Source organism: Bos javanicus, chromosome 15, assembly GCF_032452875.1.
Source record: "Bos javanicus breed banteng chromosome 15, ARS-OSU_banteng_1.0, whole genome shotgun sequence".
In the NCBI taxonomy this organism is placed as follows: domain Eukaryota; kingdom Metazoa; phylum Chordata; class Mammalia; order Artiodactyla; family Bovidae; genus Bos; species Bos javanicus.
In genome coordinates, this window is record NC_083882.1 from 43,087,134 (window position 1) to 43,107,111 (window position 19,978).

Here is a 19,978-nt window from a genome sequence, read left to right on the forward strand (position 1 = left end):
AGAGGTAAAAATCATCTCAGGATTTTTTTCAGCTCAAGGATCCAACGCAAGGTTGAAAGGTATGCTTCACAGATACTCCCAGTTAGACCAAAAAAAAAAAAAAGCTTTAAGACTTTAAAGAGCATTATCTCAGAGCATCTTGACTCTAAGATCAAGGAAGCTGCTGCTAAGTCACTTCAGTCATGTCCGACTCTGTGAGACCCCATAGACGGCAGCCCACCAGGCTCCCCCGTCCCTGGGATTCTCCAGGCAAGAACACTGGAGTGGGTTGCCATTTCCTTCTCTAATGCATAAAACTGAAAAGTGAAAGTGAAGTCGCTCAGTCGTGTCTGACTCTTAGCAACCCTATGGACCGAAGCTTTCCAGGCTCCTCCGTCCATGGGATTTTCCAGGCAAGAGTACTGGAATGGGAAGATCAAGGAACAGAGGGGATTATATTTAAGAGACTTCAATGCATTTAATAGAAAACCCACAATGTTGTTAAGAAAATGATATTGGTAGAAGCACCATCAACTTGGACAGAAAAAACATAGATAGTTCAGAATGAAAAGTGGCCTGGGGGAGGGACAGCAACACTATAGGAACAGGAAGATGACAGAGAGAGCAACCCATTTGCAAACATAGGCTATTTCTTATGCAAAAGGAATAATGACTGACTACAGAGCCAAGAATCCAGAGGGAAAAGCCAAGAATTACAGAGAAACACTTCTAAGCAGGACCAGGCCTTAGTCAAGGAATTAAAACATATGCTTGGATGGATTTCAGAACTGCTATGAACCAGTGACTGCTACCTGCCTTTCATCCCTCTCCCCTCCACTTTTTTGAATGGAAGTAGGTGTTATAGTCACACAGAGTCGGACACAACTGAAGAGACTTAGCAGCAGCAGTTGTTATAGTTATTCTGTCCCTATATTACCATTGCATACTGGCCAGTGTACAAAAAAGAGCTAACATAGCAGACCTGACTGCTTAACCTTAGAAAGTCTGCATATAAAATTGACCTTTGGGAGAAAAAAGGTTGGCCTTTGGCAGGCAACTGGGAACCTAGATTTCTAGAAGGCTCCCACCATTACTTGATTAGAGTGGCTCTCTATGCCTACTAAACTGTTTGGACAAACAATATGGTTCATGTTGAATACTCGTCTTCTATCTGGGTGTCTATGATTCAGGTACAGGTCAGGCAGAGTCTACCTACTTGATTAACCCTCAATAAAAAACCCTGGGCATTGGGTCTCTAATGAATTTCCTTTGTTGGTGACATTTCACATGTCTCTTCACAATGCATTTCTAGGGAAATTAAGCACATCTTGTGTGACTCCATTGGGAGAGGCCTCTGGAAGTTGCCCCTAATTTTCTCTGGGCATTGCCCCATCTGCCTTTCCCTTTTGTTGATTTTGCTCTGAATTCTTTTGTTGTAATAAACCTTAGCCCTGAGTATGACTATATGCTGAGTCCCGTAAGTCCTCTTAATGAATTACTGAAATTCACTGGGGGTGGTCTTGGGGATGCCCAACATAGGAAGTAATGGGACAGGTAACTTGTCTGTTTCATTCACAATTCTTCAAATGAAGAGGAGTTGCAATTACCAGGATTTTTATGAGATCCTAGACTTCAAGCCAATTCCATCAAAGGCACATGAATTGTGGTAACTGGGATGAGGTGAGGGTTGTAGTGGATGGTCTCCAAGACGGCTGCTAGTAACTCTGTCCCTCCCTATAGAGACATACTGCTCCTCATATCAAGAGGTGAAGTCTGGGACTTCCTGGGTGGTCCAGTGGTTAAGACTCCATACTGCCAATGCAGGGAACTCAGGTTCAGTCCCTGGCCAGGGAACTAGATCCCACATGCCACAACTAAGAGTTCGCATACTGCAACTAAACATCCCACATGCCACAGTGAAGATCCCATGTGCCCAACCAACACCCCATGTAGCCAAATAAACACTAAAAAGAAAAGAGGTGCAGAAAAAAAGTCTAATTCCTCTCTGCTTGGATATGAGCTGGACTTAGTGACTTGTTTGACATATGTGTGCTCAGTCACTCAGTCATGTCTGACTCTTTACAACCCTGTGAACTGTACCCCGCCAGGCTCCTCTGTCCATGGAATTTTCTCAGGCAAGAATACTGGAGTGGGTTACCATTTTCTTCTCCAGGGGATCTTCCTGACCCAGAGATTGAACCCATGTCTCTTGCATCTCCTGCATTGGCAGGTGGATTCTTTACTACTGAGCCACCTGGGAAGACCCTTTGACTTCCAGAATGTGTTAAAAGTGGCAGCCTGGGACTTCTATGGTCATATCATTAAAAACCTACACTTTTCACCCAATTTCTTGGACTTTTACTCTTGAATATGCTCTCTTGGGACTTACTGTTATGCCATGAGAAGCTAAAGTCACGTGGAAAGACCACATGGAGAGAGGAAACGATGCTGGCCAAACCCCAAGTGTTGCAACAATCCAAGAGCAGATATCAGACATGTCAATGAAGGAGCCATCTTGGACATTCTAGTCTCAGCAAATACAACATGGAAAAGAACCAAAACCCCAGACTTATGACCCCAGGTAAGCTGTTCCTGCCATCTCCAGCCATTTGAGACAATGTAGCTTGAGGCCCCAGACATTGGGAAACAAAAGCGAAGGATCCCTCCTGTGCCCTGCCCAAACTTCTGACCCACAAATCATTAGCATAATAAAATGGTTGGTGTTTCATCCCACCATGAAATACCATGGTGGTTTGGGTGGTTTGCCGGGTAGCATTAGATAACTGAACAGCAGGGGCAAGGTGATGTTCCCAAGATGCTTCCTTCCGCTGCCCACTGAATAAGATTCTGGCTTGGCCTACTCAGGACGCTTCCCCTCCCCCTGCCTTTCAAGGAAAGTCCCACTTTCCGAGACCAGCTCCTGAGCTCTTTCTTATAATGGCAAATTAGGACGAAAGGAAGAGGGAAAAGAGACCACAATGCAGAATTTGGGAGAAGGGGTAATGGTTGAGAAGAAAAGAAAAGCAGTTTTATGTAAAGGCAGTGGGTGGGAGAAGGGGTGATTCTAAGAGATCTCAGGAAAGACTACATAGCCCCATTTGAAAGGTACAGATAAAGGACGTGAAAACTTTCAAAATTAGCTTTGGCTGGGTGGACTGTGTTCTTTCATTCAGGAATACCACAGTTATGGTTAACACTTACCTTTCTAAGTGTTACAAATAGATGGCATTCCCTCTCTTTGGACTGTGTTCCAGGACATCCTGTCTTTTTCTGCTAACTGCGACAAAGGAGAAACACAGGATGGTATGAGAGTGTAGAGAACACACTGCTCTGCTGGAAACAGGGAAAGTGTCAAATGAAGAGTGACAATCAGTTTGAGTCCTGAAGGATAAGTTGCAGTGAGCTAGGCAAAAAACAGGAGAAGAAATTTCCAGACAGAATGAACACTGTAGATGGAGCATAGTTCAGTAATGAAACCCAAGTGAAGACCAGTGTGGCCTGAGTGTGCAGAACAGGGAGACAGTGCTGAGCTGAGAGGAGAAATTAGAGAGGCAACATTGGAAAAATAATAAGCCAAGAGAAACAGCCCTGCCTGTGAGCTCTGTCAAGCGCTTATCTTGGCCGAGACCTGTGTTGAATAAAAAAATCAATCGACAGTCAATCTAAGAAAGAAATGGAAGTGACTTCCCTGGCATTCCAGTGGTTAAGACTCAGTTCTTCCCAACATATACATTGATAGATGAATGTGTAAAGTTGTGGTACATATATACAGTGGAATAGTACTCAGCCATAAAAAGGAACAAATTTGACTCAGTTCTAATGAGGTAGATGAACCTAGAGCCTGTTAAACAGAGTGAAGTCAGCAAGAGAAAAACAAATGTCATATGTTAATGCATACATATGGAATCTAGAAAAATGGTACTGATATACCTATTTGCAGGGCAGGAATAAAGATGCAGACATAGAGAACAGATTTGTGGACACAGCAGGGGAAGGAAGGGTAGGACGAATTGAGAGAGTAGCACTGAAACATATACATTTCCATATGCAAAACAGAGAGCTAACAGGAATTTGCTGTATAACACAGGGAGCTCAATCAGATTCTCGGTGACAGCCTAGAGGGGTGGCATGGGGTAGGATATGGGAGGGAGGTTCAAGAGGGAGGGGACACATGTGTACTTATGGCTGATCCACCTTGTTGTATAGCAGAAACCAACACACCATTGTAAAGCAATTATTCTCCAATTTAAAAATATTTTTTAAATGGTATCATCTCTCAAAAAATAAATAAATAAAAATAAAAAGACTCCATGCTTTCATGAGTGCCTCATGCAGGAGGCACAGGTTTGATCCCTGGTCAGGGAATGGCACAGCCCAAAAATGAAAGAAAGAGATGGAAGATTTTATTCAAGCCTACCTGAAGATTATAATGCGGGAAGCAGTCTTTCAGAAAGCTCTGAGGACTGTTCTGCCTGTTAGAGGTCAAAGCACAGCTATATAAGTTTTTGAAACAAAGGGTTTTATATCAGAAGATATACTGACAGTGGCCACAATCAGATCTGCATATACAAAGTGAGTCATTATGACCCCTTATAAGATGAAGATGGAAAACATTCTCCTAAGGAGCTCTGGGTAATGCAGATGCAAGGAGAAGGAAAAGGCCCAAACAGATGGAGAGAACTTTTATGTTTAAATTTTCCTTACCTTGCCATAAAATATGAATTTTATTTCATCACCTGAAATGCCCCATAATCAGTGGGCACAACCTAGAAGCAAAAAGCAGAAATGCTGAGCAACTGTGCCTGACGTTGGCAGATATGGGAGTGGTGTCCAGCCCTCAGCCACAAGGCCGCTGATAGCATCTTTGTGACTGCTGTCACCCCACAGCTTCCTGAGAGGAAGCTTCTGGTTCCATGAGAAGTTTCATAAACCAATGCCAGGATTTACATTCTCAGAACCAGGACAAATTACAGTCTCTTTAGCTGGTAAAATCAGCTCTCGGGGGTTATTGTGAGGATCAAATAAAATTAACAGCCGTGAAAGTGTGGCATAGTCACTAAAGCCTGTCCAAATGAGACCGACAATGGTGATAAACAGGAAGGAGAATAATGGAGTTCTGATGCCAGCAAGAACAAAATCCTCTGAGGCCTTAGGGTTGGGTGACTTGCTCAAGGTGCAGAAGCAGCAAAATCTGATCTTTTAACTGTAAGAACTAAAAGCCTTCTCTGACATCACTAGCTGAAGCTTAGGGTGAATTCCGTGTTCCACAGAAAATCCTTATTTAATCATCTTTCACTGAGACCAAGACCAGATCTACTGCCCCATGGAATAGATCCATGTATGAAAATTCCATGTCAGCCTGACCCATTAAGAATAGGGATGAGGGTAGAGTTGAGAGAAGCTTCACAGACATGGAGATTGGGTCTTTTTTTTTTTTTTTTTAATTGACCTACAGTTGATTTACAGTATTGTGCCAATCTCTGCTGCTGCTGCTGCTGCTAAGTCACTTCAGTCATGTCCGACGCTGTGCGACCCCATAGACGGCAGCCCACCAGGCTCCCCCATCCCCGGGATTCTCCAGGCAAGAACACCAGAGTGGGTTGCCATTTCCTTCTCCAATGCATGAAAGTGAAAAGTGAAAGTCAAGTCGCTCAGTTGTGTCCGACTCTCAGCGATCCCATGGACTGCAGCCTACCAGGCTCCTCTGTCCATGGGATTTTCCAGGCAAGAGTACTGGAGTGGGGTGCCATCGCCTTCTCCGGTGCCAATCTCTGCTATACAGCAAAGTGACTCAGTTATATACAATTCTTCTTTTACAGTGTTTTCCATTATGGTTTATCACAGGATATTGAACATAGTTCCCTGTGCTATACAGTGGAACCTTGTTGTTTATCCATTCTAAATGTAGTAACTTGCATCTGCCAACCCTGAACTCCCTGTACACCCCTCTTCTTACCTGTATCCCCTCTCCCCTTTGGGAAGCACAGGGCTGTTCTCTATACGTCTCTGTTTTGTAGATAGGTTAATTTGTGCCATACATTTAGATTCCATATATAAGTGATATCATATGGTATTTGTCTTTCTGACTTACCCCACTTAGTATGATACTCACATCATACTATGTTGCTGTAAATGGCATTATTTCATTCTTTTTTAGGGCTGGGTAGTATTCTATTGTGTATATGTACCACATCTTCATCCAGTCATCTGCCAATGACATGTAGGTTGTCTCCATGTTTTGGCTCCTGTGAATAGTGCTGCTATGAACATAGGGGTGCACTCTTTAAATTATAGTTTTGTCTGGGTATATTCCCAGGAGTGGAATCACCAGATCATAGGGAACTCTATTTTTAGTTTTCTGAGGAACTTCCATATGTCTTCCATGGTGGTTGCCCCAACGTACATTCCCACCAACAGAGCAGGAGGGTTCCTTTTTCTCCACACCCTCTCCAGCATTTGTTATTTACTTTTTTTTTTTTTTAATGATGGCCATTCTGACTGGTGTGAAGTGGTACCTCATTATAGTTCTGATTTTCTTTTCTCTAATAATTAGTGATGTTGAGCAGCTTTTCATGTGTCTACTGGCCATCTGTATGTCTTCTTTGGAGAAATGTCTATTAAGGTCTTCTGTCCATTTTTCCATGGGTTGTTTGGTTTTCTGTTGTTGAGTTGTATGAGCTGTTTGTGTATTTTGGAGATGAAGCCCTTGTCAGATGTGGAGACTGAGTCTTGAGAATTAGTGAAAGTTCATAGATAGCTAGAGAAGAGGAGGTAGGGCCTTCCAGAAAGAGCTGCATGTGCAAAAATAGAAAAGCAAAAAAAAAAAAAAAGAGAAGAAGGATGGTGCTTTGGCTATATGATATCATGATTTATAACAAATATACATTTAATCTTGTCCCATTCTGGCACATGGAGAAGGAAATGGCAACCCACTCCAGTATTCTTGCCTGGAGAATCCCGCGGACAGCGGAGCCTGGACGGCTGCTGTCCATGGGGTCGCAGAGAGTCGGACGCAACTGAAGTGACTTAGCATGCATGTGTGCATTGGAGACGGAGAAGGTAATGGCACCCTACTCCAGTACTCTTGCCTGGAAAATCCCATGGACGGAGGAGCCTGGTAGGCTGCAATCAATGGGGTCGCTAAGAGTCGGACACGACTGAGCAACGTCACTTTCACTTTTCACTTTCATGCATTGGAGAGGGAAATGGCAACCCACTCCAGTGTTCTTGCCTGGAGAATCCCAGGGATGGGGGGACCTGGTGGGCTGCCATCTATGGGGTTGCACAGAGCCCGACACGACTGAAGTGACTTAGCAGTAGCAGCAGTACATTGGAGAAGGAAATGGCAACCCACTCCAGTGTTCTTGCCTGGAGAATCCCAGGGACAGAGGAGCCTGGTGGGCTGCAGTCCAAGGGGTCGCACAGAGTCGGACACGACTGAAGCGACTTAGCAGCAGCAGCAGCATTCTAGCGCAAGCTCCTAAAACCCTTAGAAATTCCTAAGCATTGACAGCCATAACAGTGTCTTTTGTTATGTTAATGAGGTAACTTTTATAAAGAACCTAAGGATATGGGCTCCCTGCCAGAGGAACCAACCATTTAATTGGAGAGTTGGAACTTGGAGTCCCACCCCTTTTGACCTCTGGGGACAGGAATGGGGTTAGAGATTGAGCTCAATCACCAATGGCCAATGGTTTAATCAATTGTTCCTATGTAATGGAACTTCCATAAAAATTCAAAGGACACAGGATTTGGAGAGTTTCTTGGTTGGTAAACCAGAATGCATCCATATTCCAGTTCCCAAACTCCACAGAAACAGAAACTCCTGTTTTCAGAAAACTCACCGTATGTATCTCTTCATTTGACTGTTCATTCATAACCTTTAATACCGTTTGCGATAAACTGGTAATCTAATAAGTAAACTGGTTTCCTGACTTCTGTGAGTCATTCTAGCAAAGCAGTCAAATCCCCAAGGAGTCGTGGGAACCTCTGAGTTAGAGCCAGTGGGTCAGAAGCACAGGTAACAACTTGTACTTGGAATTGGCATCTGAAGTGAAGAGTCGTGGGACTGAGCCTTTAACCTGTCTCCAGGTTAGCTGTCTCCAGGTAGAGAGTGTCAGAATTGACATCAGCTAGTGTTGGAGGATTGCTTGGTGCAGGGAAAACATTCACACATCAAAACTGAAATCAGCATCTTGAAGAGATATATACACTCTCATGTTCATGGCAGAATTATTCACAGCAGCCAAGATATGGAAACAACCTAAATGTCCATTGATGGGTAGTGGGTAAAGAATACAGCACATACACACACACACACACACACACACACACACACAATGAAATATTATTCAACCTTTACAAAGAAGGAAATCTTGACATTTGCAACAATACAGGAGAACCTGGAGGACATCATGATAACTGAAATAAGGGAGACACAGAAAGCCAAATACTGCATGATCTCATTTGTATGTGTATCTAATACAGTCAAATTCATAGATGATAGGAGTAGAATGATAGTTGTCAGGGGCTGCAGGGAGGGAGAAGGAGGGAAATGTTGGTCAAAAGCACAAAGTTTCAGTTTTGCAAGATGAATAAGTTCTGGAGATCTGATGTACAGCAATGGGAATAGAGTTAACAATACTGCAGTATATACTTAAAATTTGCTAAGAGAGTAGATCTTTATTGTTCTTACCACCACAAAAAATGGTAACTGGTAATTATGTGAAGTGATGGATATGTCAGTTAGTTTGACTATAGCCATTAAGATTCACAATGTATACATATATCAAAACATCAAGTCATACACCTTAAACATATACTACTTTTTTAATATTTATTTGTCTGTGCTGGGTCTTCATTGTGGCACACCAGATCTTTAGTTGTGACTCTCAAGATCTTTAGTTTTGGCATGTGAACTCTTCACTGTGGCATGTGGGATCTAGTTCCCTGACCAGAGATAGAACCCAGCCCCCTCCATTGGAAGCAATGAGTCTTACTTAGCCACTGGACCACCAGGGAAGTCCCTAAATATATACTATTTTTACTTATCAATTATACCTCAATAAAGATGAAGGGAAAATCAGCAATGTAAAAAAAAAGTCTTAACATTCTTCATTCTCTTCCTTTCTTCCTCCATGTCTTCCTTCCTTCCTTTCACAAATAAGCATTGAGCATCTTCTCTGTATCAGGTACTGTGCCAGGCACTGGGAATCTACATAGAACATGCAGGTGGTGGGCCCTTCCCCTCATGGACTTAGAGTTGGGTGGATGTCCTGTCCTTTCTGCTGATGACTTCAGGAGGCCATGCCACGTGCGTGCTGCTGAGCACCACTCTAGGATTGTTCACTGGGTCCTCAGAATAGCTTCCTGCTCCTTCTCATATTTTCAATCTTTCCCCATCTCTTCCATCATCTAACCTTTGATACCTTGGTAGAATCATCTGAAGACTTTACTTTCCGGAAACAAAGGACCGAGACAGTAGAGTCAGCTTTCTTTATGATATTTGATTGACACACCATCTTTTAACATATTATCAGACTCCCTTTTAAGCTGGTTATTATGTGACCATCAGGTTAAGTGTATTTTCCTGTTCTTAGTACAGCTTCTGCCTTTTACATAATTCTTTGGCTTACTTTTGTTCACTATATACATTCTTCCCTCATTACACTGACAGAAATAAATACTTATACTTTATACTGTTGGGGAAATGGAAATTTCCACCTTCAGTTCAGTTCAGTTACTCAGTTGTGTCTGACTCTTTGTGACCCCATCCATGGACTGCAGCACACCAGGCTTCCCTGTCCACCATCAACTCCCGGAGCCTGCTCAAACTCGTGTCCATCGAGTCAGTGATGCCATCCAACCATCTCATCCTCTGTCATCCCCTTCTCTTCCCACCTTCAATCTTTCCCAGCATCAGGGTCTTTTCCAGTGAGTCAGTTCTTCTCAACAGTTCAGTTCAGTCACTCAGTCACATCCAACTCTTTGTGACCCCATGGACTGCAGCACGCCAGGCCTCCCTGTCCATCACCAACTCCCGGAGCTTACTCAAACTCATGTCCATTGAGTCGGTGATGCCATCCAACCATCTCATCCTCTGTCTTCCCCTTCTCCTCATGCCTTCAATCTTTCCCAGCATCAGAGTCTTTTCTAATGAGTCCATTCTTCCCATTAGGTGGCCAAAGTATTGGAGTTTCAGCTTCAATATCAGTCCTTCTGATCTCCTTTAGGATGGACTGGTTGGATCTCCCTGCAATCCAAGGGACTCAAGAGTCTTTTCCAACACCACAGTTCAAAAGTATCAATTCTTCGGCACTCAGCCTTCTTTATAGTCCAACTCTCACACCCATACATGACTACTAGAAAAACCATAGCTTTGTATAGATGGACCTTTGTTGGCACAGTAACATCTCTGCTTTTTACTATGCTGTCTAAGTCGGTCATAACTTTTCTTCCAAGGAGCAAGCATCTTTTAATTTCATGGCTGCAGTCACCATCTGCAGTGATTTTGGAACCCCCAAAAATAAAGTCTGTCACTGTTTCCCCATCTATTTGCCATGAAGTGATGGAAGCAGATGCCATGATTTTAGTTTTTTGAATGTTGAAGTTTTAAGTCAGCTTTTTCACTCTCCTCTTTCACTTTCATCAAAAGGCTCCTCAGTTCTTCTTTGCTTTCTGCCATAACAGTGGTGTCATCTGCATATCTGAGGTTATTGATATTTCTCCTGGAAACTGACATTTCTACCTTATCCCTCTTGAATTCCTGTAGGACTAATAATAAAATTGACATAAAATAGATTAACAGGCAAAATGAAACAAATTTTAATTCATGCACATGGAGATGCCATAGAAATGGGACCTAAGAATTGGCCAACGCAGGCAACTTTTATATTTTTTAGATAAAAACAAAACAATAAATTTGTGAAGAAGTGATGACAAAGAATTTTTGGTTTTGGATGCTCAGTTAGTGAAGAATCTAAACAGAGTTTGGGCTTGGGGTAGTAAATTAAAGAAGTAACAAGGTTTGTTTAGGATTTGTTTGTTCAGGAATCTTGGCCTGAATTCCTTATCTCTAGGGATAGGGTCTCCTTCTGCCTCCAGATGCAGGGAGGGCACCTTTCACATGAGAGATCTATTTCTTGCTTTCAGGGAGAATGAGGGGAGGTCAAAGTATACCTCTTATGTTGGCCATTTCTTAAGTAACTTTATTCAAAATAACCTATATGCTATGAGACACATTTTGGGGTGGCCTGCCCTAAGCCCCAGAACTACAGAAAATGTACCTACCAGAAGAAACAAAGCAGCCAAAACTATTAACACCTACTTTGAAAACTAATAAGAATTTAAATGTATTGTATTATATTTAACCTCCTTTGGCATTATAATTACCTTTTTATATGCTTCTTTAAAACTTTCACTTTGAATCATGGACTTTAGAAATGTTTTAATTAACTATAATTATTATTCTTTTTTGATGCTCAAAGAGACAACATGGCCATTGAGAGCCCTGTTATATTGGCTTCAATGTCCAGTCAGTACTATTTCAAGTGTTTTTGGAAGCATCATTTTCTCAGATACTATGAGCCCTCCCTGGTTTTTCCCTGTTCCAAGACATGGAATTAACTAAGCTTTCAAAAGTCTTGGGAACTTCCCTGGTGGTTCAGAGGCTAAGACTCCATGTTCCCAATGCAAGCAGCCCAAGTTAAAAACCCTGGTCAAGGAACCCGATCTCACATGCCACAGCTAAGACCTGGAGCACCAACTAAATAAATATATATGTATATTTTTTAAAGTCTAGGCTTTTTTAAAGGAGCATAGTAGAATCCAAAATCTGGATATTGGGTGTGCAAATCAATTTGGTAGTAAGTAAAGTTGTTTACAGGTGACAAACTTGAAAAGTATTTTTCCTCCTGAGTCCCCATCAATTTGCATTAAATCTTTCCACTTTTATCCAACTCCTACTTATTCTAATATATGATATAATAATTTAATATATGTTCTACTTCCTTAATTTTTAACCCCTCACCAAATCTATGATTATAATTTCTTCTCTTTTATAATCTTTGTTTGAATCATCTGTCACCACTCAGAAGTCTCTTCACGGATGCAAATTTGTTTGCATTCTTTTTTTGATCCAAAATAAATTTAGGGCTCAACTGTAAGAAAGATTTTCTTAGCTGTTAACATCTATACCTTGGTTATTTAGAAATGACATGTGTTCTGCTTCAATTTTGATCCTTTTTGGGGAATAATGTAGATATAAATATGAAACAAATGAACAGCATAGTGTTGTGATCAAATAAAATGTGGTAACAAAGCAAATCTGATACATATTTCATGAGTTGTTATTGTGATAATAAGATAATTAACCATGTATGGAAAAGTTTGCATAAATGTTGGTAAGTATACACTTGAAGATTGTATGTCAAAGGTTAGACGGTAGGAGAGCTAAGGGAAGATTGGACGTATGAGAGAGATCAGGAAGCTATTCTGAGGACCCTAAACAGTTCTTGAGTGGTACTCAGCAGCATCCACATGTCGTGGCCTTTTCAAGTCATCAGCAGAAAGGACAGGACATCTACCCAACTCTAAGTCCATGAGGGGAATGGCTTACCCACATGTTCTGTGCTGTATTTCAAGTGACTGCCATACCTGACACAGAGAAGATGCTCAATGCTTATTCATGAAAGGAAGGCATGAAGGAAGAAAAGAAGGGAGAGAATGCTTATATTTCCAGTCATTCCAAACAACTGTGTAAATATATAACAAAGGCAGCACAACTAATTGTATAATACAAGCATACCTCAGAGATACTGAGGGTTAAATTCATTTCCAGCTATCACAATAAATCATATACTGCAATAAAGCAAATATGCAATAAAGGAGAGTCTATGAGTCTATGAGTGACTATGCAATAAAGCAAATCACATGAATTTTTTGGTTTTCCTAGTGTATAGAAAAGTTATGTTCACACTATACTGTAGTCTATTTGTGCAACAGCATTGCCAAAAAAAACCCACTGTACCTACTTTAATTACAAAATACTTTATTGCTAAAAACTGCTGTCACCTGAGACTTCTGTGAGTCATAATCTTCATGCAATAGTAAACAGTAAATAATATAAAAAATCAGTGTTCACATATCACCATAAAAATATAATAATAGTGAAAAAGTCTAAAATATTGTGAATTGATAGACTTGTTCAGTGTAAGGTCACCACAAACCTTCAGTTTATAAATAGCACAGTATCTGTGAAGTGCAATAAGTAAAGCACAATAAAATGAGGCATACCTGCACTAACTAAGCAAAGCTACATAATTTCAGGAAATCCCCCTATGAAAGGGCTGTATGTGTGCTAAGTCACTCCAGTTGTGTCTGGCTCTTTGTAACCCTATGCACTATAGCCCACCAGGCTCCTCTGTCTATGTTGCCATGCCCTCCTCTAGGGGATCTTCACAACCCAGGAATCAAATCCACATCCCTTACATCTCACAGGAGGATTGGCAGGCGGATTCTTTACCACTAGTGCCACCTGGGAAGCACATGAAACAGACATGACAAATGCCACTGATGGAGCACGTAAAGTGTTTAATGATTAAAAGGGTCCCAGCCTCCACATAGTCTATGGTTCCATTTGAACGAAGTGGCCAAAATAGGCAAATCCATAGAGACAGAAAATGCCGTCTCTGCTGGTTGCCTGGGGCTTGGAAGAGGAGGGAAATGGGGAGTGACTCCTAATGAATTTCCCATTGCCATGATGGAAATGCTCTAAAATTGATTGCGTGATGGTAGCACAACTCTGTAAATATACTAAAAGCTATCGAATTGTATATTTCAAAAGGTGAATGATATGGTACGTAAATCTTATCTCAGTAAAGCTGTTACAATAAAAGAGAGGAGGGCAGACTCATGCACACTAGCTCAAGTTTAGAAGATGTCACCAAATCCTCTGCTCCAGCCAAGAATCAATTATATGTAACCCCAAGAGTTCCCTGCTAGTCCAATGGTTAAGATTCCACACTGCATTTCCAATGCAGGGGGCCCAGATTTGATCCCTGGTCAGGGAACTGGATCCCACATGCCTCAACTAAAGGTCCTGCACGTTGCAATGAAGATCAAAGATCCCATGTGCCACACTAAGACCTGGCACTGCCAAATAAATGAACTTTTTAAATTTTAAATAACCCCAACCTACATAAATAACCTACAACCCTGGCCAGTATGAAATAGTATTATTTTAATTGGAGGTCTAGTAAAATCACTGTAACCGAAAAAAGTATCTAAATAAATATTATTTCCATGAATAAGTATAGAAATAATGAAAAAGAAATTAAATCCATAGTTTTAACAATTCAGACTTAAACGTGGTTATAGCCTTTGTGAGTACTTTGTTTTAATGTTTCTGTCTGCTATTTGGTGTGTTGGGACGTTTCAAATGTTTGAGGAATTAGTCTTACTGGATTTGTGTTTACTATTTGGATTGTTTAAGGGAATTTCAGTAAGTGATGTGGTGATCATTAGGATGGATTTCTCAACAGTCCTTCCACTCTGGGATAATTAGTAAAAGCCAAATGGCCATCCCATTCTCCTCAGCAGTGACTGGTTTAGGAACAGGCATGTGACACAACTCTGGCCAAAGACATGGGAGTTAAAGTCCACAGAGAGCTTCTGGGAGTTTTCCTCAGTTACAAACAAAGGGAAGTAAGAGTCTTGCTTTCTCTGACTTGTTGTGTCTGGATATGACAATGTCATTGCAGCAGCCACAATGCTACAAGCCTGCGGGTGGTGCCCGCACACGGAGAAGGGCAGAACCAAGAGGATCATGACGAAGTGGAGCTGCAGCCCAGGTGCACCGTGCCCACAGCCCACCCCACTTCAGGGCTTTCTGTTATTTCCAGCCAAAACAAACATTTTACAATAGGATTTAAATGTAAAATTGTATTTTGAGAAACTTTAAAAATTTATTAGTTTTGTCAGTTGATTAGGCATATAAATTTGATAAACTGAGCATCAATTAGACTGGAAGTTGTAGAAAATGCTTCTCTGCACAGAAAGAAATCTCCTGGACTCTGAAGAACCTAGAAATAATGTGGCAAGGCAAATTGCAACGAGAGCTTCATGCCCTTGATCCTCATATGAGGACCTACTGGTAACATGACACGTACCTGTGATGTTTATTATAAACTCAGGGAAGGAATCCCAAACAACTGATTTCTGCTGGTATCTGTAGGAATCATAAACACTGGTTTCTGGTGTAGGGCAAGAAGTTTGAGAGCCCAAAGGAACAGATCACTAGTAGCTATGCTCTTTTATCAACAACCAAAGGGGACTTCACAGACCAGGAGTCCCCAGTTCAAATGCCTTCAGGGCCCAGGCAGGGTCCATACATGAAGGAAAATGAGTGGAAATGAAGCAGTAGGGAATGGTGCTCCCATCTACAGGCAGCATTGCTACTCAAACCCAGGTGATGCTATGGTGAGGAAATGCAGCTTTATTGTTGCCAAATCTTCCCTTTTTCAAGAAAAGCCAAAAAACTGGATCATATGAATCATATGAAGTTTTAGATTAGGGCAACCAATTCAATTTTTTAAATATTTATTTGTCTGTGTTGAGTCTTACTTGTGGCACGCAGGATCTTCATTGCAGCATTTGGAATCTTCTCGATGTGGCACGTGGATTCTCTAGTTGTGCTTCTCAGGCTTCGTAGTTGTGGCATGCAGCATGTGGGATCTTAGTTCCCCAACCAGGAATCGAACCCATATCCCCTGCATTGCAGGGTGGATTCTTTATCATGGGGCCACCAGGGAAATCTCCAACCAATTCAGTTTTAAAAACAAAACACTGCGGGGCCAAATAGAATACATCTACAAGCTATCTGTGGTGCATAGAGTATCAGTTTGCAACCTCAGCTGGTAGGTTTAGAGCACGTCCATAGGATGGATATATGTGGAATGTGCAAACATTTCCTTCTCACAGGAGCTGCTCATATACTGAGATTTGGGGCCACATAGCTGAAAAGACGTAATTCGTAATAATAGCCCAGCAAGGATGAGCTGCAAAACGCACATGCACAGTTGAACAATATAATCTGTTGTGTGTGGCTGGTCAGTGTCATCTGCTTAAATATCAAACACGAAGACAAAATCATTTCAATCCTTGCCAGAGCCCAACTGGGTATTTATGATTCGTTACCAACATGATCAGTCCTACTAAAGTCCTTTATTGTGTTCCCAGATTTTATAAATCAGGATCAGTCATTCACTTGCAACCGAAAAATTAAAAGAGAGAGTGAAAGACTTTGACCACTGGCCCAAACGGCACATGAGTCTCAAGAGAGTCTTGTCACACCTCTCTGGAGCTTCCAGCATAGGCCAGCACAGTCCCTGGTCTACAGGGGTCACACAACAAGCATTCCCTGGTTTCTTTAAGAGTAAATCCAAGGCCTGTGAATGCCTCTGACTCATAGAAAACTCTGCTCATTTTCATGAGTCTATTTGTGTGTCATTTTTTAAAAACTGTGATATGACACATGGCAGTTAGGAGGAACTTAGGCTAGATATTAAGAACAATTTCCGGACCGACAGACGGTGCAATATTAGAGCAGGTTACAAATGAGGAAGTAGAGGCTCCATCTATGCAGGAAGTTTCCCCAGTGTAAACGCCTGATTCTGTTGGTCAGATGCTATCACTGGTGAGATGCAGGTGATGCTGTGCAGTGTGTCCCTGCCAGTCTGCTCTTCCCTTTTAGTAAGAGCTGCCAAGGGTCAACCAAGGGTCAACCTGCTCACTATCCTAGGTCTTTAACTTATCAAATCCTCATAGAAACCCAGTAAGATAAATTATCCCCATTTCACAGATGAGGAAATTAAGACTTCAGAGAAATGAAATATCTTGCTCAAGTTCATCCTGTTAAATAAATGGCAGAACCAGGATTAGAACCCACCTCTGTGTAGCTTCCAGGTCTAGGCCATTTCTCTCTGGCCATGCTGATACAGGTCCCTTGGGCAGAACACCTGTGGCTACCTTTGGGAAGGAGAGACCAATCAGCAGGTTCAAGCAAGGACAGCATTATGCAAAATAGTTATGAGAACACCGCTGAGGCTCTGCTGAGGCCAAAGAGGAAGCCAGTGTCAGGAAAAGAGAGAAAATGCCAACTGGGGAAGTGACAGAGACATGAAAGGGTGGTAAGGTCAAGGGATATCCTTCCAGAAATGAATCTGTAGTGACTTGGAGAGTCCAGGAAGTAAAGACAGTGAAGGAGTTCCTTTCAAGCAACACCTGGCCTGTGAGCTCAAGCTTGCCAAGCAACAGACTGGGAGCTACTGACTCACCAGCTTAGATTTTCCTTTGGTGACTCCTAACCTACTAACAGTGCCCACAGACAATTTTCATTCCCACTCCCCTACCAACCAGTAACTTTCTTTGATATAGAGGAGCTACAACACTATTTCCAACAATGATTCTACAATTTAGTCAAGTGCTTATGTCCATATTCAATATACATGTAATCATGTAAATTTCCTTCTCTAAAAAACTGTCCCCGTTGTTTCTGCCCTGATAGGGCCCAAGTTCTTGGATTAGCATTATTGCTACAATAGAAGAGAGGCCAGCTTGAAAATCAGTAGGTCCCCACAGCCTCCATATGTTAAGCCATATCAAAAAATTCAAGGGATTAGATCTGATAGACAGAGGGCCTGAAGAACTATGGATGGAGGTTCGTAACATTGTACAGGAGTCAGTTGACAAAAACCATCCCCAAGAAAAAGAAATGCAAAAAGGCAAAACGATTGTCTGAGGAGGCTTACAAATAGCTGAGAAAAGAAGAGAAGCAAAAGGCAAAGGAGAAAAGTAGACATGCCCATCTGCCATGCAGTGTTTCAAAGAATAGCAAGGAGAGATAAGAAAGCCGTCCTAAGTGAATAATGAAAAGAAACAGAGAAAAACAATAGAATAGGAAAGACTAGAGATCTCTTCAATAAAACTAGAGATACCAAGGGAATATTTCATGCAAAATGGGCACAATAAAGGACAGAAACAGTATGAACCTAGCAGAAGCAAAAGATATCCAGAAGAGGTGGCAAGAATACACAGAAGAACTGTACAAAAAATATCTTCATGTCCCAGATAACCACAATGGTGTGATCACTCATCTAGAGCCAGACATCTTGGAGTGCCAAGTCAAGTGGGCCTTAGGAAGCATCACTATGAACAAAGCTAGTGGAGGTGATGGAATCCCAGCTGAGCTATTTCAAATCCTAAAAGATGATGCTGTGAAAGTGTGGCACTCAATACGCCAGCAGATTTGGAAAACTCAGCAGTGGCCACAGGACTGGAAAAGGTCAGTTTTCATTCCAGTCCCAAAGAAAGGCAAGGCCAAAGAATGTTCAACTGCTACTGCTAAGTCACTTCAGTCGTGTCCGACTCTGTGTGACCCCATAGACGGCAGCCCACCAGGCTCCCCGTCCCTGGGATTCTCCAGGCAAGAACACTGGAGTGGGTTGCCATTTCCTTCTCCAATGCATCAAAGTGAAAAGTGAAAGTGAAGTCGCTCAGTCGTGTCCGACCCTCAGCAATCCCATGAACTGAAGCCTACCAGGCTCCTCTGTCCATGGGATTTTCCAGGCAGGAGTACTGGAGTGGGGTGCCATTGCCTTCTCCAAAGAATGTTCAAACTACCACCCAATTGCACTCATTCCACATGCTAACAAAGTAATGCTCAAAATTCTACAAAGTAGGCTTCAACAGTACATGAATCGAGAACTCCCAGATGTTCAAGCTGGATTTAGAAAAGGCAGGGGAACAAGAAATCAAATTGCCAACATCTATTGGATCATAGAAAAAGCAAGAGAATTCCAGAAAAACATCTACTTTTGCTTCATTGACTATGCTAAAGCCTTTGACTATGTAGATCACAACAAACTGTGGAAAATTCTTAAAGAGATGGGAATACCAGACCACCTGACTGCCTCCTGAGAAATCTGTATACAGGTTAAGAAGCAACAGTTAGAACTGGACATGGAACAGTGGACTGGTTCCAAACTGGGAAAAGAGTATGTCAAGGCTGTATATTGTCACCCTGCTTATTTAACATATATGCAGAGTACATCATGAGAAATGGCAGCCTGGATAAAGAACAAGCTGGAATCAAGATTGCCGGGAGAAATATCAATAACCTTAGATATGCAGATGACACCACCCTAATGGCAGAAAGCAAAGAGGAACTAAAGAGCTTCTTGATGAAGGTGAAAGAGCAGAGTGAAAGAGCTGTCTTAAAACTCAACATTCAAAAACTAAGATCATGGCATCTAGTCCCATCACTTCATGACAAATAGATGGGGAAACAATGGAAACAGTGACAGACTTTATTTTTCCTGGGCTCCAAAATCACTGCAGATGGTGACTGCAGCCATGAAAATAAAAGACACTTGCTTCTTGGAAGAAAAGCTATGACAAATATAGACAGGGTATTAAAAAACAGATACATTACTTTGCCAACAAAGGTCTGTCTAGTCAAAGCTATGGTTTTTCCAGCAGTCACATATGGATGTGAGAGTTGGACCATAAAGAAGGCTGAGCGCCAAAGAATTGATACTTTTGAACTGTGGTGTTGGAGAAGACTCTTAAGAGTCCCTTGGACTGCAAGGAGATCCAACTAGTCAGTCCTAAAGGAAATCAATCCTGAATATTCATTGGAAGGACTGATGCTGAAGCTGAAGTTCCAATACTTTGGCGACCTGACGAAAACTGCCAACTCATTAAAAGAGACCGTGATGCTGGGAAAGATTAAAAGCACGAGGAGAAGTGGACAACAGAGGATGAGATGGTTGGATGGCATCACCCACTCGATGGACATGGGTCTGAGCAAGCTCTGGGAGATGGTGAAGGACAGGAAACCCTGGTGTGCTGCAGTCCATGGGGTCACAAAGAGTCGGACACAACTGAGTGACTGAACAACAATAAGCCATATCACCTTTCCTGCTTAACAATTGTGACTGAA

At 41.9% G+C, this 19,978-nt stretch overlaps 1 protein-coding gene across 1 annotated transcript in view; it reads right to left on the minus strand.

The window, feature by feature from the left end:
* The window catches only part of SWAP70 (switching B cell complex subunit SWAP70), a 144,450-nt gene that overhangs the window by 80,734 nt on the left and 43,738 nt on the right, over positions 1-19,978 (minus strand). The window contains exon 2 of the mRNA XM_061440820.1: positions 16,925-17,004. Within this exon, the coding sequence (XP_061296804.1) occupies positions 16,925-16,966 (42 nt within the window). The 5' untranslated portion in view covers positions 16,967-17,004. The remainder of the gene's footprint in view (positions 1-16,924; positions 17,005-19,978) is intronic.